The 25,013-nt window shown below is 39.7% G+C and overlaps 1 protein-coding gene and 1 long non-coding RNA gene across 6 annotated transcripts in view; one reads left to right on the top strand and one right to left on the bottom strand.

Moving 5' to 3' along the window:
* LOC135205640 (uncharacterized) overlaps positions 1-8,346 on the top strand; it is a 78,366-nt gene extending 70,020 nt beyond the window's left edge. For 3 of the 4 annotated variants that reach the window (XR_010312570.1, XR_010312569.1, XR_010312568.1), the window contains 2 exons: positions 6,066-6,164; positions 8,032-8,346. This is a non-coding gene — a long non-coding RNA (uncharacterized LOC135205640). Of the gene's footprint in view, positions 1-5,208; positions 5,551-6,065; positions 6,165-8,031 lie in introns of those variants that run through there. The other variant, XR_010312571.1, reaches the window with a different exon arrangement.
* A 154-nt stretch (positions 8,347-8,500) lies between these two features.
* Positions 8,501-25,013, bottom strand: part of LOC135205638 (zinc finger protein 236-like) — a 104,306-nt gene continuing 87,793 nt past the window's right edge. For both annotated transcript variants that reach the window (XM_064236449.1, XM_064236450.1), the window contains exon 8: positions 8,501-13,933. In XM_064236449.1, coding sequence (XP_064092519.1) covers positions 13,911-13,933 — 23 coding nt within the window. In that variant the 3' untranslated portion in view covers positions 8,501-13,910. The remainder of the gene's footprint in view (positions 13,934-25,013) is intronic.

The following is a 25,013-nucleotide window of genomic DNA, read 5'->3' as shown; positions in this document are numbered from 1 at the left end:
GGCAACGGCTATTTTTAGCTGTCCAGTCTCTCTCTCTCTCTCTCTCTCTCTCTCTCTCTCTCTCTCTCTCTCTCTCTCTCTATCTCTCTCTCTCTCTCTCTCTCTCTCTCTCTCTCTCTCTCTCTCTCTCTGACACATCCATGCTTAAGATTATTAGATTCTATTTTAGTTCACCGGATTGTATGATAACTCCCATTAATCTGATGAGCAGTAGAATGGTTGTCCCAAATGCTTTGACCTGAATGCGACTCGATCAGCGATAAGTGAAGGAGGCTACATCAACGACCTAAATGGATCTTGACCAGCGACCTAAATGGGCATTTTTCAGCGACGTCATTGATGTTCGATTGGTGACACCAATGAAAATTGATAGAGAGCTTTAATCACTCTCTCTACATGAGAGTTGCTTAGCTATCTGAATGGAACGTATAGGGATTTCTTATGTGACTGTTTCTTCAACCAAGTAAATGAGTTATGATTAGCGATCTTAGTGGGAAAAGATTAGAAGCGATCGTAGGACCGATCTACCAATGCGGGGATTGGTTAGGTCCCTGAAGAGGAGGACCATATGTTTTTTTATTGAGGTAAAGGGAACTTGATTAATAGTATGATTTAGGCACAGTTGTTAAGTGGTCCAAGTGAGACGATCACCTGCCAATGATAGCAGATGAAAGTAAACTGCGGAGATCTTTAATGTGTGGATTGAAAGGTTCACCAACATTTTAATTGTCTTTTGGATTAGTTTTTAATACTCTCCACGCCAGGCTTCTTGGCTCCTTTGGCATTTTACCACGCCTGTAGGGAAGGGCCCCGGCTGGCGAAAGGTCGGATTGAAGTAACCCAGTCACCACCACCAGGTTATAACCAGAATTCGATCATGCTTCAAGCATAATTTAGAGATGATTTAATATCAAGACTAACCAAATTTGCTTGGCTCTTGAGCCAGAAATCTAGTACAGTCCAATCCATCGTGCCACGTTTAGGAATTCTCTTTATGCCTTTGATTTTCACGATTCTTACAACCTCGTAGGCTTTTCGTTTCCTTCATACCCAAGCCCAGTCCTTCCTTATTTTTCGTCGGTGCTCTGGGCACGTGGATAGAACAGGGCATCAGATCTTGCACTGGTAGAAGCCGAGACGACCTGACACTTAAATGTGACCAGATAGATTAACGTTCTAGATTGGACTTGACCTGCACTAACTGACCAGTTTCTTGAAGACTTCCATGAGTGACCTGAATGGTATTCTACCGAAGGTGAAATGAGATCTGAACGGAACTTAAATGAGGCTTTAATTACAGCGTATTAGATATTTAAATGGTTCGTGACTAGCGACAGAGCGCCAAGGTTTAAAGCTGCTTTATAGTGCAAAGTAGTAAGCTTTGCAGAGGTTGGAATTCTTAGTAACTATTGGAGTTGTATTATTAGAACTCTTAACCGCCCTGAGGTTGTTAGTTCAAAGTGGAAAAGGAGATATGATTGTTTTTATTTGTTTATTCTTTTTAATTTTATTTATTTTTTGAAGGGGACATTTTTATTAGTGCCTAGTTTTCAATTTCTCTATAGCTGTGGTTTGAGGAAGAAGTTGTAGTAGTTGTAGAATGTATTTGTAGAATGAGGAGGAGGTGAAGAGGCAGGAGGAAGAAGTGCTGAAGGAGTTGTTGAGACTTGGGAAACGGCGGTTGGGGGAAAAAAAAAAGGTCTTTCTGGTTGAGATAGGTGGTTGCAGTGGCCAGTTTCGGTTCGTGTAATTGTACTGTAAGTTCTCTGAGTTTAATCAGTGGTCTATCTTGGCAACAAACACGATCACTTGAGGTGTGTAGAATTTGTATTTTTAACCACAATTGCATGTCCAGAACTGTAAGTAACCCTATTTTATCGCTCGAGAAAAGACAATCTCTAGAGCAGATTCTTTGTTGAATCTGACAAAGCAGATCATTTTAAAGCTCCCGTTCTCGTAGGGGGGTTAGTGCAGTCAGCGGACATCATGCGGTGCAGTGTAAGCATTACTTAAGGTTCTTTGCAGCGTGCCTTCGGCGCCTAGCTACAACCACTTTCCTTCCTTTTACTGTACCTCCTTTCAAATTCTTTTTCTTCATCTTACTTTCCACCCTCTCCTAACACTTGATTCATAGTGCAACTGCGAAGTTTTCCTCCGGTTACACCTCTCAAACCTTTTACTGCCAATTTCCATTTCAGCCCTGAATGACCTTATAGGTCCTATTGCTTGGCCTGTGGCCTAAATTCTATATTCAACAGAGCTTAAGCTCCCATTGTTGGTGTCATGTTATTTGGTTTTGGTGATTTTACTGAGGCTCATATGCGCATTCAATGAGAAAGTGTTTGCCAAGTGTGCGTGTCTTGTGCATGTACTGAGTTTTAAACATGAATGCAGTCTAATGCATCAACAATTACAAATTTGTCCTTGGGAGTTTAAGCTGGACTTGCGCCAACACGGTGATTTGCTTGTATGACGAGTCACAAAATTTGTAGACCGAATCCGTAGTGCAGCGTTCTGTAACTATAGGAACAGGGGCAATTTTTTCGTTTTTCTTCTATCATCAGAAAATGTGCAGTCTAATATGTCGAAAAGTACTGTGCATTAAACATTTGTCTACTATTGCTGGTCCGTTGGTATAGTGGTTAGTGTCGTGGAATGCCATTCAGATGTCGCGGATTCGTGCAAATTGCACTGGCCAGTATCATGGTCGGTTGCTGCTGCAGTGCGGAGCCTGCGGTGGGAGGTTGAAACCAACCTTCTTTTGAAGCTTGAATTTCAAGTCAATGACCCGCATGTTTGTTCCATGTGGATAGGTTTCATCTACTGAAATCATAATATATAATTCACTTCAACACTAAGAAACACTAAGAAAAATCTGTCTCCTGTAGCATATATAGATTTCTCTCTCGAAACATTTCTGATTGTTTCAAGAGTTTCGTTCAGAAGCATGAAATTCCTTTATCACGGCATATACTAGGATAAGAAACTTACAGGCATAATTAGTTTATAACTAACGTAAAAATATTTCCGTGATAATTTTATTAATACTGGGAAAACGGTCAGGACAGTCAAGTTTATGACCAAAGAGTATTTAAATAAATTGCTAATATTATCCTTCGTATGAATTATATTTATAAAGGGTTCTCAGTAAAGAAATAAACTTCTTTAATAGTTAGGCTTCCTTGTCTAATGTTATTGTATACTTGGAGACCCATATGCAATAACGAGTGTGACAAGACCTATACAAATAAATTCTCATTAAGTTGCTGTAAGCTTAAAGCAGTAAAAATTGCATAATTAGTCCTACTGATTCACTCCAAATTCCTCTTCTGCATTAGTTAAATCTAAATCTGTTTCATCCCAGAGTACCAGCATTGCAAATCTCTTATTAATACTAAGGTGATAGAAATGGATAGAGCAACTGTAGTGTATTTGACATTTTACTCTTGGCTGACGAGTAATATTATTTCTCATGAATATTAAAAAAAATCCAATTAAGCGAGCACATAGCTGACTTAAGGCTCATTGTCTAGGCTCTCCAGGGCAAGATCTAGAGAGTATGGATTGTGGATCTTGAAGTCTTCACGGAGGTGTGTGCGTTGCCGTTTAAGCATTTCTTTTCTCTCTCTCTCCAAGGGAAAGGGATAGATCCGGTTGGAGTAGGGGAACAAATAACCGTCGCTTAATTGTTTATAGTGGAAAAAAGTGAAAATTTAATAGCCGAATGATAATGGCAGGTGGCAACATGGGGGATGATTTTTAGTGCTGCTGAATGTTCAGGGAGCGAACGAAACGCTGAAGAAAATGAGGCTTGGCATGCGAGCAGCAAATAAGACAGTGCAGTGGCCTGATTAGATATGAAAGCGGGCAGTCTTGATTAACCAATAACCGCATCTCTCTCTCTCTCTCTCTCTCTCACAAGAATCTTTCTTTGGTATTATTAGCAAATAGGGTAGCAGAAGGAAATAAGCCTGTGGGATGTCTCTGGCACAAGTACATGCGTAATGATATTCACCAGAAATCTGGAGAGTTAATCTGCTTTGTATCTTTAAATTCTATATACGTCAGCAGTTAAAGTCGAACGCAAAGACTAAGATACGCAGAAACCTGATGTTAACATGACCTCGTTCAACGAGAAAATTGAAGTTGAACTGTTCTTAAACTCGTAAGGTTGATAATTTCATAAATGCTTCCAACGACTCCAGATGTGGCTCTTTAATACTACAGCGCTTTGGAGTCTTCCTGGCTGCATCTAGCTAGCACTAATTATTGTTGTTTATTGTAAAAGGGCCATGCTAGTCTTGACCATCACTCGGATCATAATTATCAAATGAGTGTGTTTTCGCAAGATCGGGTTGTTAACCCCATCTTTTAATTTCTTGGACTTGTTAGTATAATCAATGATGGCCAATTTTACAACCCTAGCCAACAAAATTTAGTATCTAAATTATTGTTAGGGGTTGTAGGTGAAGGTTGCCTCTTGCGTGGCGATGTTCTTCGTTCTATTATCCCGTAAAATCCATTATGTTTCTTTTCCCTCCGTTCCCCGCTTCCTCTACGCAAAAGTAGACGGGGGGGGGACTAACCCAGTTCCGTCATTTTCTGGATCCTCGACGTCTTGCCGTCAACCACTACAACCGCACCCCGCAACCCTTCTGTACGTACACTTGGCAAACATCATTTCATAAAATCAAATCATGCGGCGTATTTTTCAGTCAGAAATTAAATCATATACATATAAGGTGTATTGGTCTTCTATGATTGGCAAGGGAATTAAAAGCAACTCTGTATTTTAGGAATATGCTAGGTTACTGTATATCGCACATTTTCTCTCTCTCTCTCTCTCTCTGTCTGTGTGTAACGATGCCAGCTACAATAGTAATACTACTATTACTGGTAACTGATAATTATAATAATATAAAATTAATAACTTCCGAGATGAATTACGCCATTAAATTTTATATTAAATTCCTAATCTTGCATACGTCAGTACATTATTTACTTCATCTTCAAGAAATCACCGGTGCACTTTTTTCCAGACGATAAAATGTGAATCTTAACAATAGGCCAAGGAGTTATAGGACTGACGAAGCACCCTTCTTGACGTCACAATGACGTCAGAGTAGGGCCGGGGCCAATCGCATGTTTTTCTTTCCTCCGTTTCATTCTGTTCTTATAAACATCAGTTCTAGGAGCCGAGGCTTGATCCTTTTTTTTCTATCTTATTCTTTAAATTTTCCTTCCCTGTAATATAATTTTCTTCGCGTGTTTTTGTTAAATAACATTTCGTTGTCCATTCTTGGAAACTGGTGACTAAAATGACTCGTCGAAGCATAGAAATTATACGTCATTTTACCAATCTATTAGCCCTCACACGCCCCTCGGGCAACGTATTTCAGGTGTAGCGATCAACTGTAGGTAGTAGCCTAGACTTGATTTTTCGTACTTTATTCATATAAATTAAAAATGATGTTAATCTTGACCCTCGTATACTGAATTCCGAGGAAAAGCACAAGTGTCGTGTTTTATTTTGTCAACAATCAATCTACCGTAAGTAATCTAAAATAAATTTCGTTATCATTAAGCTTATGGCATATAATAATTTTAAGACCAAATAATTTAGAAGTAGCTGTAGCCTACAATGTAGTACTACATACTGTTTTAAATAATATTCATATTTACAGCAATATTCAAGTGAATATGTGTATTACTGCTTGTTGAAAACAGAAAATACCCGTACTAATAATTTACGCCCTTAAAAGATAATAATTCTTTGTGTGTAACAAACCCTGGTTTAACTAGTTTTTCATTTGCCCATTTGTCAAGTGTGACAACACGGTGTTGGTGTCTTTATTTATTAGGTAACATTAAAACTCCCAAAGTAAAAACTTGTGATAACAGGTTGCTGTACAAAACCAGTGCAGTTTAGGGAGCATATTCTCCTTTCTTTATCTGTTTCAGTTTTTCTGTTTACACCATATTTGCTATAATCCCAGTTACTGTTAAATTGCTATAACTGGCAAGAGCAATGCAATGTTTTAATAATTGTATTGCATCATTTGAAGGGTGAAATTGGCAAGTGTCATCCCAGAAGGCCTTGGAAAAACAAGCAGCAAGGGAAATAAGGGACATGGAATATGTATAATTAGACCCTCAAAGTAGTGGTAAGCTAAGTATTTATTTATTTATTTTTAAATATTGCATGTTTACACTCAATTGTTTGTTTTAAAAAAAAGCTGTCATCTTCATTAAGCTGAGGCATTGTAAAATTATTCTGTCATCTAGAAGACAGTAGTTTTAAGCTTAAAGTCTAATTTACGGAGCCCCTTCACCAATATTGGTATACCGATCTTTGCTTTTGCTATATATATATATATTTCAAGTTTGACTCTATGGTTTGGTTAATTGCCTTTTACTCTACTGTAGTAATATATATGATAGTTCAGTCTGGATTCTCACCTTAGCTTGTATAAAAAGGCAGTGGTATCAGAATCATGTTTCAAGTCTTTTATCCATTCAGGCAAGAAGACAACTCTCCCCCCACCCCCCCAAAGTAGGACGTTACCATCTAGTATTGTATTTTTGTTACACCATTTCCAGTAATAGGGTAGTTGTTTTTCACACTTTTTCAGGTAAAGGTTTATGAAAAAGTGAGACATCTGGACTGAATCATGCTCTTTACACAGTAGGCTGCTCCTTTATTTGTTTTACCTTAGTTACACTAAATGTAATCAAATAGGTAGAAAACGAACATTATGTATGTGCATAACCTTCCTTGAGGAAGTATTTTGTTTTAGAAAATGAATTATCTGGCATATTTTTCTTTTACTTTTGTATGCAAATGTATAAAGAATTCCACTGAATCGAATATTCCCCGTGTCTTGCAGTCTTCTTAACGTGTAGTTTAACCAGACCGTTGATTTAAAAATCCCAACTCTTATACAGCTTCCCTAAAGGGTCCCTTCTTAAGATTTATTTATTATACTGCAACTTCTAAAGTTTAATAACTGAATTAACTGAAAAAGTTGAAAATTGGCTACATTTATTTCAAGTATTTCTTCCAGAAAAGGATAATAGTTGTTGGATGAAAGTTTGAAAGTCATTAAAGATATGTTTGATTGTGTGTAGATCTGTATTTATGGATTAGGTCCTCTGGTTCAGATATCCATAGATCAGACAATGGTGACCAGTACGAAGACAGGATATTTATCAGTGTCAGTGCTTCATGATCCCATTTGTACAGGGGTTGGGTAAAATCAGGTCTTCCCTTAAATTGTACAATTTAATCAGTCAATATGTTTGGGGTTTAGGTATGTTAGTTTCTTAACACCAGTTATTTTATAGGTATGCTATGCCATTTCAATGAAAAACAGCATACAGTATATATTTATTTCTTAAAATATATTTTTTCAATAACTTTCAAATATATATTTTTGGTTTATTTTTGACACAGTAAATACGACACGTTAATTCATACTCTCTACAGTAAATTATAAATCAGCTCTTAACAATTATAATGGCAATGTACTTTTTACCATTGGCATGAAAGCATGTAAAAGTTACACTGACTAATTCCATCTAAACATGTAAGATAGAACTAGCCACAAAAAATGCAACTGCTTATGATTTTACCAAAGGAGAAAAATCATGACCATCTTATCAGTGACTGACTTGGTGACAATTGTTATCATTATTTCCAGACCAAACACTGGGAAATAAAGTTATTAAAAATCAGGCTGACAGGGTTTAAAATCCTTCAGATAGAGCTTTTAAAGGACAACCAGTATATAGGACATAAAATTCAGGCTATTCCTTAGTTTACACTAACCGACTTAATTGCTATTACAAGACTTCCATTAACTACTGAAAAATAATGCTCTAAGTATTATCACTTTCTCTAGATTTCAAAATTATATGTGAAAACCAACTTATATTAGTTCATTTCAACAGGGCAGTGTTTGTAAGGAAGCAAATACATTACATCAGAAAATTTTACTCACAAGTAATGCATGACTTTGTGCTGTTTTTCAGAGCATCTGGAACACTAGTACTGTATAGTAGCCACAGGATCTGCAAATGAATGAGGAACCTCGCCAGAATCTTCTCAGTGTGGCATAAGTAAAATTCACTGATAATAAATTAGTATATTTACAAATTTCAGGAGTCTGGTAAATATTTAAATTACAGATTCAGATAGATTTTACTGACCACTTGATTTGTGTGGTAGGCTCCCAGTTACTAGCCTTTCATTTTTGTGTTTTCAAAAGAAGACTAATTTTGATTTAGGAGGAATATGCAGTGCCCTTGATTACAATCTGTTTTACAGGTACTACCATAATATGTATCATATTGGGTGGATCCCATGACAACCAAGATGGTACAAATGCAAGTTCCACTCAATTGCAATAAATTTCAAATTGAATCGTGGATAAAAATAGATAAAAGTAGTTTCTAAAGAGAATATTCATACAAAGGTTTTACCCATACTTATGAAAAGTCATTTTATGTAAACTTAAAGTTATTTATTCTTTAACAATTAATTAGATCTGCAATTATATAACTACTATCTTTACAAAGTATAACACATTTTTAAAGGTATTAGAGAATTACAACATAACTTGTGGTAAAGGAGCACCATCTATAGGAATTTAACAAAGCAACATACTACAAAATCTTTTTCTGGGAAAAGAAGAAAATTGAACTAGAGGGCACAATTGTTCATGTAACAATAATAAAGGAGTTAATTTCCATAGGCATAAAACAATTCAAGTGGTAATCATAGTGCAAGTCATCCAGGGTGTCAGCAAGAGGGAAAATACATATTTTATGAGCAGTCTGTGATAAGCGACTGACAGTCCAGGAAGCATTAAGCGTGTTTGCATTTTACCATTGCATATATGGGACCTGACATCATGCAATGTAGACAGTACAATAGTAATTCACTAAGGCATACTTCAGCCCACTTCATTGTTTTCATGTTAAACGTTAATAATATGGCTGTTTTGATACACTGTTTCATAATATCAATAAGCATGTGAAAATTGCTTGTTGCTTTTGACCTGAAGGAAGGTTAGGCTATCTACTCAACCTGGAAAGTGACTCATTGGCCTAGTCAGTATGGTGTTGACCTGCCACCTCGGTGGATGCGAGTTTGATTCTTGGGCATTCCATTGAGGTGTTAAAGATGTGTATTTCTGGAGATAGAAGTTCATTCTCGACGTGGTTCAGAAGTCACGTAAAGCCGTTGGTCCCGTTGCTGAATAACCACTGGTTCCATGCAACGTAAAAACACTATACAAACAAAACAAACTACCCAACTTGGATGGCAAAATGAAGTTTTAGTAAAGAAAATCAAGAAAAGATGGTACCAAATTGAAGTAAAATCATGACTAGGCAAGGGTAGACATTATAGTTGTTCAAAACCATTTCTACTTGGTTTACAAGCTGACAGTTCTCATTAACATGTTCAAGCTGTAATTCTGTTCTGCAAGAAAGTTACAAACTGAACAATATAACAGCAAGATGGGATTTTAAGTCCTGGTTTTTGTCATTAGGCATACCTCACTGTAAAAAAAACCTTTTCTCAGTTTGAATTATATAAACTGTAGAAGCTTCAATACAGTTTTACCATAGGGTTTTGAGGGGGGGAGGCATGGTTAATATCATATTATGAACTTTAATAAAAGGATATGTGATATTATCATAAAAAATTTGTTGAGCAAAAACCGATTATTTTAGGTTGTAGTATTCTATACAAAACCATAGCATTTATATGTAAATTCTAGATTGTCATTTCATTATTTTGAACTGGTCTTCTTTTTTATCAGTGTAACCTAAAATTTATTGTCCAGAGTACTGTATTTGTATTATGAAAATCACTATGGTCAACAAATGTTTCATTAAAACATTTTCAAGTTTCATGAAATGGTGCAAACTGGTGTGCAGGTACTTATTACAAAGTCATCCATACACCAAGACTTTTAAAATGTAATTCTTAATCATTTAAGATTCACCTAATTTTTAATTTAAAATAATAACATTTTTTATCCTTCTTTCAAGTTCTTGCTATTGTAGATAACCACTGAAGTCCATTTAACATCAGAGCTGTCCTATTAGAAATAACAGACCTGTGCAATTATTTACAGATATGGATTTCCATTTGCAAATATTACCATACTTTTTTTTTTAAAGAGGAAGATGGTTGTCTTTGACATAAACTTCTACATCAAAATAAATGCTTTGGGATTATAGCCTAATTAATGCTTTTTTGAATGTACTAATAATGCACTAAAAACAGTATAAAGCTGTTTGTACATTTAGACAATACAATTGCTACTTCACTAATAGTAATGGGGTTACATAATGGCAGATCCACCATGGACTATAAAAAGTCACTTCTTCCAGATTCCATACTCTCTTTTCTGTAAAGTTTTACGGTTTCAGAAGTGTACAGCAAGTGGAATAAAACAATTGAATGACAAAATTCCCTAACCACATACACAGCTTTAAACATTTCAACAGTCCATAGTATATTTATGTACTGTATTTGCAAAATAAATGGCACTTAAAAATATTTCTCGCTGTATTATCAAGATTCCCAGGAGGAGGAGTGAACCAATTTAGATGATGTCCCTGAAATTGATAGGATAAGAGTAATTCACTGCACTTCATCAATGCACTCCAGTACAATATGAATGACTGCCAATGAAGAACTCTCAGCTCAAGGACAGACTGTCAAGAAAATATACCACAGATGAATAGGAGTAAATCCCCTTACAAGCCACAAAATATAATTGTCACACAAATTCTACACTTTGACCTATGATTATTACATGATAATTATTTTGTTTAGCAGACTATAATGAAAACCAAAATGAAGGAAAGAAATCAAAGTATTTTTCATCCAAGCTGCTCCCAAAAAACGAATTTGATCATCAACAGGGACGTGACTACCACTATTTCAATGAAGTTTAAATAGTCCGTCATCTGTCACATTTGATTTAATGTTACTTGTAATTTTTGGGCCCTTGGATAAATTTTTTTTGGCAAAAATTACTTTTAAGAGTATGAAAGCCTATTTTCAGTGGGGAGACCACTTTAGCAGTGATGTGAAGTTTGTTTAAACCTAAACCATATTTTACAAGATTTGAATTGTTTGGCAAAGAAAAAAAAAAGTTCTACAATACACATTTTACACTCAACATGCAATACTTTTGTACATTTGTATATTTTGGGAATGATATTTATAAATTCTCATATTTTTAGGATACTGCTCCTCTGCACTGCGTAAAGGGACAATATTAAATGGAAATTTTTAGTTACAAAGAAGAGCATGCGATCCAATATATATCACAATTTACATTTACATTAATGTATTATTTTTGTGCAAACTTTTGGATTATACAGTTTACTAATATATTTTTCTTGCAGATACCCTCTAAGACTTAACATGAACCTAATTTACACGACCCTGGTTTCTCTATGGCACTTCATTTTCAATATTAGTATGAACCACACCTCCAGCAACAAAGCAAGCAGAATATGTAGGCCTTATACAAATATCTTTCTGTACACTACAAAATCACTTTCAATGTCAATTAGGTCTATTAAACCCTGCCATGGTTGATAATCAGTTGTCAGTCACCACACTGTTACTCATCATCAAGTTCATTCTTATGCTTGTTTCTGTCTTGTATTTACATCCACTTTCCAACTCACACATCCTTTCAAATGTGGGTAGATGAGAACAAAGCATTTCCTACAAATTTTGTCTAAAAGTGGTGTACAATATGTACTTAGACAAACCATGAACAGCTTATTTCAATACAGTGATAGGCTAATTTCTTGGTAAGAATATACAGGCCTCTTCCAGCCCAAATCTGATTTCTTGTTGCATTTTTTTATAAATCTCTTAAAGATCTAAAAACAATAAATTTATTTGTTTTTCACAAATGAGATAACTCACCTCACTGAATAAATATTCCAAAGGTTGTAAGCCAAGACAGATTTAGTTTAACATTGGGAAAGTCCTTAAAACTATAAAATAGATTACATACTATCATTCCTAGTTTTGACATAATATTGAGTTTCATATTAATAAGACTCTGGCTAGTATTTGGTATGGATGTGAATGCCTTATCAAGTTTAATTACTGAATGTACATTGATTAAATAAATTTTATTTTAAAACATTGATTAGTTGATAACTGATTAGAATGAAAACGAAATAGTAATACAGCCAGCTGATAGATGTAACAAAATTATTAATATCAAGATGTACACAATTTTACTGTAAAAATTTTGATTCCCTATGATGATAATTTAAAAGTTACCCATAATGCATGTTTTTCAAGAGGCTGATTTGCTAACCATTTACTATGGTATTTTCCTTGTGACTATAATTTTTTTGTAGTGCGTCCTTAACCTACGGCAGGGGATCCATTCCAGCGCCGTGCAGTAAGCGACTCCTTTGCTTTAACAGTGCTCATAGCACCATAACTTGATCAAGTTACAGCGCCATAAGCACAGTTAAAATGATGCCTATTCTTGCTGTTAGTACACTCAATGGCGCTGTAAAACACTGTTAACAGCACTGAAAAAGCACCGCAAGATCAATTTGCCCTAAGTTAAGGAAGCACTTAATTATTTGCCGATTAATAATTTTCTTAGTGTTCAGCTTATTGAAACTCATATTGGTAAACAAATTTAAATTTACAAACTCAAATGCGCAAGATTTTGGAAGCATGAATTAAATCTTTCAAAAAATGCTTTCAGACAGTTCAAGCTTTGGATATTTAATTATGAGAATCTGCCTCTTCCTCTAAAGTGAAGTGAACAATGAAAATTGAAAACAATTTACTTAAATTTACTGTTTAATTTCTTAACCCAAGAAATGGCCGTTCATGCTGTATGACTGTATTCAAATTGTCAACGGGTAAACAATATTTCTGACTTGTAAAGATTGCTAATTTTATAAGCAGCAGATATCTTGGCATTCCACTGATAATATAGTAATTACTTGAGCACAAAGGTCCTGGTGAGGTCACAAAACTCAGGACCTTAGCATCAAAGTAGTTTGTCATTGAGATTCATCATATTGTAGTTGAGTACAATTGTCACTTATCCGATTTGTAAAACTTTTGTTTCTCAAGTTCAATTGGATTCCCAACAATATGCTTAATAATGTTACATCACTCATACATGTTACTTTTTAAAATTTCCACATCTTTCCTTGAAGATATGACTTTTTCCCAATTTTGTCTATGAAATACTAAGTAAGCCACTACTTAATTGTAATTTCTTTAGAGGCTACTTACTTGTAAATTTTCAAATTAAAACCAGCATACATATTTTGATTTGTGGATAGGAACTTAGCTTCAAACACACATTACTTAAAGAAATATAATGGACCACACAATCAACACTGACAACTGATTTTTTAAATAGAGAACTTGGACATCATTCCATATCCATAATTACACTACATCTAATACTGACACATTTTTCCAAACCTCTACAGATGCAGATGTTCTGCTGTCCTGGGACTTACAATATTAGTGAGATGTTGCTGTTTATAATGGACAAAGGATGAAGGGAAAGTCTTGTCAGTTTTAGAAACTGTTAGTCACAGCGATACAAATATATAAAATCTAGGACAACACTATGATTACTATTAGCTATATGAACTCAAAATATAATATATGTTAGTAAGGGTACAAAAGATGACAATACTACAATTGTACAGATAACTTCAAATATCTACGAATGAATATGTTGATAATGAAATGAAGTTTCATGAACAATGATGTGATAATGAAGGTGATAACACATTTTACATATGGATGCTTTCTCAAACTAATTGTGGGAATGATTTTTTTTTTTAATTTTCAGGATATGGTTCCTTAGTATAACTTAGTGTCCACCTTCAGATCCACCTGAAAACAATAAATAAATAGTAAATAAAGTTTTCTTTTTTCTTGCATAAATTATTTGTGGCTAGTAAAATGTAAAATATATTAAAACTTTCTATTCCTGTAGTAAAATTGAATAAGAATTTGGCTCACTACTGCAAGATAAAGTCATGATAAATTGATACAAATTTATCAAGTACATATAATTGATAATTAACAAATTTATTTGTTCATTTTACAAGTGAAGTTGACCTAGCCATACAATAGTTTGATAGAAAATATTTTGCCTAACAATATTCAATCCATTCAATTTTGGAAAATTAATTTGGTTCAACTAAAACAAACAATAACTGTTAATCCCTGTCCACAACTTGACGAACTATGTTCGATATGACATCAGAGGTGGGGAATGTCAGAACTTTTCCTGCTGTATGTGCACTTCTGACGTCACATCGAGCAAGTTCTTCGACAAAGCTTGACTGTGTGAACGAGGCCTTAGGATATACTGTCATACTATAATCTCTTTTTGTGTCACACTGAAGTATACTATTTTATTAGCATTTGTAGTGTTGTGAATGTTGAGAGTGTGGGATAAGGGTCACATTAGCTTGGCTTTAAAAAAGTAATACTACACTGTATGGAAAGCAAAGCAACGAGAGAAAATTGCTAATAGTATTTCAAAAGACTAATATTCACCTAATGCACTGTATTAACGGTCCTTCAGAAGAAGGATATGTTCTAAAGAGCTGCACTGCTTCCTCTTTAGCTGCTAAGCTAGACACAATCCCTAGACATATAGTGGCTCATATTCATCATGTTCACAAGACCCTGTCTACCGTCCACAGTCCCCACCTGCTCTCCATCCTCGGATGAAAATACCACAATCTAGCTGACTTCCTTTCTCACATACAATACCTGGAGAAATCACAGATCGAGGATCATGCCAAGATCAGACAAGAGGAACAGAGAAGACCAAGCAAGGAGAGATAAAGAAAACAAGAAGAAATAAGGTCTAACGACAGTCTGGAGAGCAAAATTCGCTGGGAACAAGAAGCAGACTGCTACAGCACCTTCTGCAAATGCTAGCTCCCCCCTCCCCCCAACAAGCAACCACAGGAAGCTCCAGCCTCCTTTGACACCTGCAGCTCCCACTTCACCACCGGAGGGTGCAGCTACCCTGTCAGTACCACCCCCACAGAAAGCAATTGCATAGAACACAACCCCACCTTTATCCATATGCAATGTTTCAAATTATTCAGGAATGGTGACATCGACGGGACGATTATTCAGTCATGGTGGACATGCCCAAGTTACCTAGAAAGAAACAATAACCCACAAGGGTGTGTCTTGCCTAGAGAGACCAAGGATCTTCGAGCACACCCTAACACTGGATTAAGAGTCGACGAAGTCTTGGATGCCCTTCAAGAAATTTTGCAATGACAATCCAAGTTGTAGGAGCCGCTCACCTGCACAGAGTAAGAGGGAGTCTTTTTCAGACTATTACACATGACTCAAGAACACTGCAGATAAAGTATACAACTGTCCCAGTAGATCTTCAGTGTGTCAACCAACCCATATGAAGATGGTCCTCATGGGAGTCAGGGATGAAGAACTAAGAAACTTAAAAGCCTTGACACCAAAACCCCTCTATGGGTTATTATTAATGTGTTGCACCTATGAGGCCACCAGGAAGGCCACTTCTGCAATTTGTGCATTGCCCTCTCAAATTACAGGAACCAGAATAAACATGGAAATGATGCCACCCATACCACACCATCGGTGTTTCATGCCAGTCATGCAACGACACACACGGATCCACAGAGAAGCGTGCAGCAGCAGACAGCACCTACAGCAACAGTGCCCACAAGGAACATTGGGCCAAGGCACAGTGGTGCCTGTCAAACAAGTCCAGTGCTGCCACTGCAACAAACGGACATTACAACAAGTGCTGCCGGAAGACAAGGGATGCCTAACAGGGTGCCACTTCCATTGCCAAGGATGCACTATCATCTCTGGACACGAACACCAGCTGTCATCAGATGGGAAAACCTCTTCTGTCAAGCCACTGCAGCCAATCTTAATTTTCCTCTCGTATGGTGACATCACATTCAGGATACAGATGTTGCCAGACACAGGTGCCAACATCTGTTATGGGCCCTCGGCATCCTGACCTTCAGGAGCGCACTGCAACCCCCACCAGTTATCCATATGTTCACTGCAGATGGCTCTACAATGACACCTGCCTTGGGAGCCTTCACAGCCACTATCACCTTAGCTGATACATCCTGTTCAACAAGGATCCAAGTCCATGAAGGTGTCCGAACATCACTGCTGTCATATAACCACTGCAAAGAGCTGGCCATTATAATAATCTACCATAGTTTCCCAGACCTATTCTGGATGTTACCCATGTCAATAGGCGTTCAGAGCTGCCTTTTTGAGCCACCACATCGCCTGCCGAAGCCCAAAACTTTTTTTCTATGAGAGTTCAAGGGCGTGCTGAACTGATTTCCCAAGAAGAACTGAAGAAAGCCCTGCTTAAGCTAATGGAAGGACCCCCAATATGAATCCATCTTAAGGAAGATGCCGTAACTTTCGCTATCAATGCACCTCACCAGATACCATATGCCTTCTGGGAGCAAGTCAAGGCAGACCTCTGAGTTCATGGTAGATCAGGGTATCATTAAGCCTGCTGGTGATGAACCCTAATATTGCAATACATCCCCTGAACACCTGAATTAGCCCTAATCTCAATTAGCCCGAACAACTCTCAATTACCCATCCCACTAGTGGGAAATTTGTTTTTAACAGTCAGCGTTGCCAACGCTGCAGGTAAAAACTTCCTTGAGTTACCATCCCAGACGGTTGGCAACGCTGGTGCAGGTGTGTGTCGTTACTCTTATCTTCCTCAATTGTTTTTTGTTCGCGCCGCGGGAAGGTTGTTGACCTTCTACAGCGCGAGTTTGATCCTTGCCCGACTCTCTCGGATGGTTACGATTATTGACAAAGAACTCAAGAATTACGGGACTTGGTTTTCGTTTGGATTGCATTGATATACAGATATTATGGATAAGACTTCTCTGCTACCCTCCACCTCAGCACCGGCAGTTTAGACTCCGTCTTTGATCTCTCCGACGTCGGCAGAAGCCACTGCACATCGCTCCTGCTCTTCCTGCAAGAGACGTATGAGTACTCTAAGACATTATAGACACTCCATATGCCAGGTATGTAGGAAAATTAAATGCGATGTGGAAACGCGGTGTGAAGAATGTTCAAGCTGGACAGTTGAAGAGATGGAAGACTACATCCGACATCGCAAGTCGCTAGCCAGCAAAGGAAGTAAACGCAAAGTAGATTCAGCGTCATCTTTAGGATCGCAAGCTCCTATACAACAACCGAAGGAGTTAGCTAGTGATGAGGTAGTAAAACAGATAGAGGATAGGATAGCAAATAGCATGACAAAATTAATTACGAGTCTTTTCCAACAATTTGCTGATGAAAATGCTAGTAGTGTTAGGATGTCTAATCATAATTCTCTTTCAGCTCCCCTGCCTGTTCCAGAACCAGCCCTAACGGGTGCTGAGGGTAATGAAGAATCACAAGCCTCCAAGTGGGCAGGTTCTGTCGGCCCTCTCGGCGCGGAACAGGCAGTGAAGGACCCCCCCACCCCCCCTACAACCCCCTAGTAGTTTTGATAAAATTAATTTGGAAAATTTTAGCCAGGATCAGGGAATAGGGATGACTTAAGACGATAGGGTCCGAGTTAGGTATTGAGGACAAGCTTGCGAGCGTGCAGAGTCGTTCTCCTGGACGGACATCGAGTCTGAGTTCATTGGCATCCAGCCTTAAGGCAGACGTTTCTCCGTCTTCTCTTCTGTTTAGGTCCGGTTCGAGGACACAAGTAAAGTTTACGGTTCCGAAAGTGCGGGATCCTGTTCCTCTAGCTGTCAACTATCCTTCCTATGTCTCAGAAGATCCTATTTCTTCTTCCCCTGTATCTGTCTTCCCTACCCCTTCTTCTAGTAATGTGGATCAAGGAGCCCCCCCTTCGGGTGTTCTAAGAGGTTCACGTAGTAGTCGGATCGACTTGGCAGAGAAAAACGCAGATCTGTTGGGCCTCTCTAAAGGCTATAGGCTTTTGATTAAAGGTTGCATTATTAATGGTATTATGAACATTAGAGATTACGTGACACAAGAATGTCCAGAATTTTTGGAGGACATGCTGCAAGACTTTCAAGGAGGGTCAGAATCAGTGTAAGTATTATATGTCCCTTAAGAGAGAGTCTCATGCCGCCTCCAGGTCGTCCGCAGTCCCTTCTTCCGCTCCCACAACCTCTGCCTTGCCACTATTAGCTTCCTCTATGACTCCTTCTTCTTCTTCTTCTTCTTCTTCTTCTTCTTCTTCTTCTTCTTCTTCTTCTTCTTCTCTTGCGGCTCGCGCACCTTCCACCTTTCCTACATCTTCTTTCCTAAGCCTTCCTTCGTCTCGGGTAAATTTACCAGTTCCAACTTTTCTGTCGTCTTCGTCTTTCTCTCTTACGCCCGCAGTACAGTCGGCTTCGGTAAGGGGTATCTCCGGTCAGGGAGGAACACAGACTTACGTAACAGGAGTTCTGGGTCCTAATCAGTGGCTTATGCAGGATTCTTCGCTCCCGCAGCAGTCAGTAGCTCAGAAGGCAGCGGATATACCTCAGGCGTTTCAGGTAACACAAAGTTCTGACATACGCATTTCTGCCTCGCCTAGTCGAGAGGCATCACGATTGAGCGATGTACAGCTGTCAGCTTCGACGTTTACTGCTGCGGACCCTTCTGGAGTAGCCTCTTCCCCTTTCATTCTTCCCTCCTATTCCTCGATCCAGGCACATTCGGTTCCGCTCTCTTTTCCTTCGGCAAGATATAACACAGTAGGTTCGGTTTCGGACAGGTTTCTTCCACACCGAAACAGGGGGATTTCTCCCCAGGACTTTTCTACCCTTCCACCTCTTTCAGGGGGTACTATTGCTCCAGAGGCGGAAGGACAGCAACCAGGTTTAAGTGATAATCTAGCAACTTTTCATCGTTGGATGGACTGCACTCTGGCCCTCCTCCGCCTTCTTTGGCCCCAAACCGTTCGGCGGCCGCGGAAGAGGAATCGATTCCCGAACTTCGGGATATTCCGGTGGACTAGGGCTGTCCTCTGGCTAATAGCAATGATTACTATAGGCGTATGCTGGACTATGTGCCTGCGCTTTACCCGCAAGCGAGAGCTCCGGACGATCAACATGTTTCGAATCAGTCATTATTTGAGACATTCTATGCTACCAAACCAACTCCAGCACCTTTTTCGTGGGTTTGGTCTGGTTTGACCGCGTCAAACAAGCGATGCAAGAGGCAGACGGTAGGTTGGCTGCGGCAGTAGCTGCCAATAGACAGGATATTTCGCTTCTCTCACTGCGTAAGGCGATTTATGCAGTCCGGGGGGAACCCTTCGGCTGGGGCCAGGTTGCCGCTCAACGAATCGGTTGAGGCGATTCTGTGTAGGTCTCCGGCAGCGTCTAGACTCGTAGGAATCTCGCTAAGAGAAGCGGGAGTGTTAGAGGACGTCTTGCGTAACCAGACGGAGGCCCTCTCTCACACACACTGGATATTATCTAGCCTGATGGGGTTTCTAAAAAATGACGGTTACGTTCCCTCAGATCCGGGACTGTTCGACAACTTGATAACGTCAGTCTCGATGGGCTTAGCGCATCAGGCGAATGTGCTAGCTTCCTCTAAGACGTTCGTAGGGAAGAAGAGGAGAAACTAATATCTGAGTCACCTTCCCCCTCATTATCCGGACATACACAAGAGAGTCTTACTTAGAGCTCCCATAGAGTTAGCAGATTCTCTCTTTAAGGAGGGAGACGTATCCAATATGACTAACTTCGTGGCTTCCAATTCGGCAGTCGAATCGCAACAGGCCATGATTCGAGTAGCAGCACAGGGCTCCAGGTCACCTAGAGGAGCACGTAGGGCTTCCCCTTTGAGAAGACAGACTTCTAAGTCTCCCCCTAGATCACCTAAGAAGGTGTGCTTTGCGAACAGGGCGGGTTCAGGCCCTTCCTCATCATCCGCTAAACCTTCGTCGACTTGGAATTTTACAAAGTAGGAGACATGTACCTCGTCTGCACAGGTAGGAGGCTGTCTAGCCCCTTTCTACCAGGTATGGAAGGAGTGGGGAGCAGAGGATTGGGTGGTGGAAGTTCTGAGGGCGGGGTATCGGATCCCCTTTCACTCCCTTCTCCTCTGTCACCCTCTCCCGTATACCTTCCGAGTTATTCCCAGAATTCCATCAAAGGAATAGCTCTAACAAAGGAGATTCAGGAACTCTCGGAGAAGGGGGCACTAGAAACAGCCCCCCCATCTCCAGGGTTTTACAGCAGGATCTTCGTTGCATCGAAAGCTGGGGGCAAGTGGAGGCCGATAATAGATCTTTCGAACCTCAACAGTTGTATAGTAACTGCGGGGTTTCACATGGAGACCGCGCAGTCGGTACTACGGTCAGTCAGAGGGGGGGATTGGATGGTGTCGGTGGACCTAAAGGACGCGTATCTCCAGATTCCGGTTCATCCGGAATCTCGGAGATACCTCAGGTTCGTATCTTCCGTCGGCACCTTCCAGTTCAAAGTTCTCCCCTTCGGGCTGACTACAGAGCCGCAGGTATTTACGAGGGTCATGTTTCCGGTATCGGCAATTATGCATCGTTGGGGTTACAGAATGCTAAGATACCTAGACGACTGGCTGATTCTAGCCTCCTCCCTGGAGGAGATATTAAAGGCGAGGGACTTCCTTCTGAACGTATGCGGGATGTTAGGAATTCGGCTGAATTTTGCAAAGAGTTCTCTAGTACCAACACAATCTATGACTTATTTAGGAATGAGGATTCTCTCTCTTCCTTTCAGGGTTTTCCCATCACCGGAGAGAATACAGTTAATACTAAACCAAGTGAACCTGTTTTTGTCAAAAAGGGAACAAATAGCGTCATCATGGAGAAGTCTATTAGGGAGAATGTTGTCTCTATCCTTTCTGATTCCAGGGTCTCGTCTCCGGATGCGTTCGCTACAGGGACGTCTCAGGAATCTCTGGGACTTCTGCAACGAGAACGCAGTTATAAGCTGGAGCGATTCTTGCCTCTCGGATCTTCTGTGGTGGTCAGAAGAAAAGCACCTGACACGCGGAGAGTCCCTAGTCTCTCTCATTCCCGACTTTCACCTATATACAGATGCCTCAAATCAAGTTTGGGGAGCAACCTTGGAGGGAACTCAGGCGTCAGGTCTTTGGAGGGAACGGGAACGAGAGGAATCAATCAATTTTCGGGAACTCAAAGCGATAGAAGAAGCGCTCAAATATTTCTCGAAACTAGTACAAAACAAAGTGATAGCATTGTTTTGCGACAACGTAACAGCGATCTCGTATCTCAAGAATTCAGGAGGAACGAGATCAACAGAACTAAATCTAGTAGCCCAAAGAATCCTGAGATGGTGCGAAGACCAAAGAGTGTCTCTCCTTCCCCAGTTTGTATCGGGAAGCCTCAATGTACTGGCCGACTCTTTAAGTCGCGCACGTCAGGTACTGGGAGGAGAATGGACATTAACACAGGATGTAGTACGTCAGGTACTCAGGAAGTGGCCGGCGACAGTAGATCTATTCGCGACGAGACTAAATCATCGTCTGCCGATATATTTCTCCCCGGTAGTGGATCCGATGTCGATAGGAACAGATGCAATGCTACAAAGCTGGGATCACATGCAGGCTTATGCGTTCCCACCCTTCGGTCTCATCCATCGAGTTATCAGGAAACTGAGGGAGAGCGACAAGGTGAGTTTGACACTGATAGCTCCTTTCTGGACTCAACGCCCATGGTTCCCGGAACTGTTGGAACTCATCATAGATATTCCCATGCTCCTTCCTATTCGGAAGGATCTACTCAAACAACCACACTTCCACCACTACCATCAGAACCCTCGCATGCTAAACCTAGCTGCTTGGAGACTGTCGAGCGAGCAGCAAGAAAAACCGGACTATCTAAAGAAGTGGCTAAGCAGCTTTCTTTTAACTTAAGGAAATCAACACGGAAACTGTACCAAGTCAGATGGACTATATACAGGGGATGGTGTCGGAAAGAGGGTCATTCTATTTCTAGACCTTCAATTCCTAAAATAGCAGACTTTCTCTTATTTCTTAGGAAAGTCAAGAGACTTTCACACTCGGCGATAGCAGGCTACCGCTCGATGCTCAGTAATACTTTTAAATTCCACCTCCCAGAGATCTCAACGAGCAGGTGTATTCATGATCTAATACGATCCTTTAAGATTGAAAGACCAGAAAGGAGACGATATTTTCTTGTCTTTTCTGCCGGAATTCGTGGCGAAGACAGAGTCGGAGGCGAACACATTGCCAAGGTCGTTCAGGGTATTGGCCTTGAGAGATTTCGTCAATGGAGACCCGGAAGAGATGCGGTTATGTCCGGTGCGAGCGCTAAGAGTATATTTATCCCGGGTAGAGAAACTTCGCCCTCGCCCGCGGACACTTCATATCTCCTCGGAATCCTTCACGGCCGATCTCGAAAAATGCGATTAGCTTCTTCCTAAGAGAGTTAATATCACAGGCTCATGCGGGTTCGCATTCGGTAAATACAAATCCAATACTACCGCGAGCGCATAGTATTAGGGGGATGGCTACATCATCTTCCTTTCTCAGAAACTACTCGGTGTCTTCCATTCTAGAGGCGGCTTCTTGGAAGTCTGTTTCAGTATTTACATCGTTCTATTTAAGAGACGTTCAGTTTGCTTCATCGGAAGGCTACTCGTTAAGCCCGTTCGTAGCGGCGAACACTATTATATAGGTTAAGTTGAGGTGAAGGTAGAATAAAATTAGGTTTAAGGTCTTTCTGACATTAAGATAGAAAACCGCTTTGGCCTCCAGAGGTCTGGACAAAGCGTTAATAGAATAGGTTAAACGTAGTCAGATACGTTAGTAATCAGTCTTCTTACAAGAGTCAGAGGGGGTGCTCTCGTAGGCTTGACCATAGTGTCGGCGCGAGGACTACATCGTAGTCTCGTCATACGCGCTCGTCAAACAGAGGATCACAGAGAAGGACTTCGGCTCTGCACGCCGCTACTTGCACCTCCATACATGAGAGGCTATGAATAGCCACATGGGAGGATCGTCATATTCCTACACATCCCAGAGCTTTGGAGGATCCAGCTGGGAAGAAGTAGACGACATAGACAGTACTGACTCGACAGACGATCGAAGTACTCTCCAATACGTCTCTGCACAGAAAGGAATAACAGATCAAGTGAGTTTAAGTTGCATGAGGGTACTAGATAGATTAGTGAATGAGTTACCATCTAGTATACGGTAGTAAGAGGCGGGCAAGAGGATTGATCCCTCCCCCTCTAAGTGTTGTTAATCGGGCTAATTAAGGTGTTCAGGGGATGTATTGCAATATGAAGTTTTCATAATAAAACTAATATTGTAATACTCACCTGAACACCTGAATGATTCCCACCCTCCTTCCCCACATCAATCTGAACCAGATAAGCAATTGAGGAAGATAAGAGTAACAACATACACTTGCACCAGCATTGCCAACCGTCTGGGATGGTAACTCAAGGAAGTTTTTACCTGCAGCGTTGGCAACGCCGACTGTTAAAAACAAATTTCCCACTAGTGGGATGGGTAATTGAGAGTTGTTCGGGCTAATTGTGATTAGGGCTAATTCAGGTGTTCAGGTGAGTATTACAATATTCGTTTTATTATGAAAACTTCATATTGGTGTAACATGTTCTTTGTAGTACCTAGGAACAAAGGCACTTGAATCACCATTGACCTCAAGAACCTCAACAGCCAAATAAAATGCCCAGCTAATGGGATTATGCCACAAGAGACGCCTACTGCCTTCGATGAGACAAGGCTCTCTAAGGTGTCAAGAACCGCGTCAAGGTAGTCAATGGTATCCAGCTGTTCAATGAGGATTTCCCAAGCCATCTATGCTGAATCCATGAGATGTTGACAAGGTATGGAGTGATGATAGAAGTTTATCTTTGACAACGTCTCCAAGGGTTGTGCGAAAGAGAGATTGGTGGAAGAATAAATGGGAGTGGTTAAATGGCGGTCGGAAGCATATGTCTGTTGTGGTACTCTGTTGTGTAGATCGGTGGCGGCAGTCTGTTAAGAGAGTCGTAAGCAGTAAGGCGTCTGTTGAAGGCATAGAGTTGGTTTTGGCAGCAGTTATCCGTTGGTGGTTTGTTGGTTTTGTGTTATTTGATTGATTTTGGTGTTGTAAAGTTGTTGTGCGTGTGTGTCTGGTTGTGGTGAAGTTAAAGAGGTTGGTAGTGCAATTCGGTGTCTGTGAGTGGTGGTTGGCCAGTGTTGGTGGGTTGTTGTGCTGGGGTAAGTTGTGTGGTTGTAGTGTTCTTTCGGGCTGTTGGTGTTCATCTGCACAGTGATTTGTCGGGTTATTAACCCTCTTACGCCTAAGCCCTAAAAACCAAGACGTCTCCCGTATGCCGAGGCGGGTTTGGAGTGAGTGCGGATGGGGAAAAAATAATTTTTTCAAAAAATCACAGCGCGCTTAGTTTTCAAGATTAAGAGTTCATTTTTGGCTCTTATTTTTGTCATTGCCTGAAGTTTAGTATGAAACCATCAGAAATGAAAAAAATATCATTATCATATATAAATAATGCGATATACGGTAGCGAAAAAAAAATTCATACATAATTGTATTCAAATCAAGCTGTGCGAAAAACGGTTGAAGCTAGTGAGTTACTTTTTTTTCGTTGTATTGTACACTACTTTGCAATAATTTTGATATATAACACATTGTAAAACAATCAAAGCAACACAGAAAAAATATTATCACAAAATGACACATTAATTCGTAACGCACGGACGTAAAATTTTTTTTTTTTCCAAAAATTCACCATAAATCTAAATATTGTTCTAGAGACTTCCAATTTGTTTCAGAATGAAGAAAAATGATAGAATATTACGATACTGTAAGAGTTTTAGCTTAGAATTGCAGTTTTTGACCATTTCAGAAGAGTTAAAGTTGACCGAATGTCAAAATTTTTATACGTAT

This window comes from Macrobrachium nipponense, chromosome 24 (genome assembly GCF_015104395.2).
Source record: "Macrobrachium nipponense isolate FS-2020 chromosome 24, ASM1510439v2, whole genome shotgun sequence".
NCBI classification, from domain to species: Eukaryota; Metazoa; Arthropoda; class Malacostraca; order Decapoda; family Palaemonidae; genus Macrobrachium; species Macrobrachium nipponense.
Note: the sequence above shows the minus strand (reverse complement) of the source record. Positions and strands in the feature narration are given on the sequence as shown.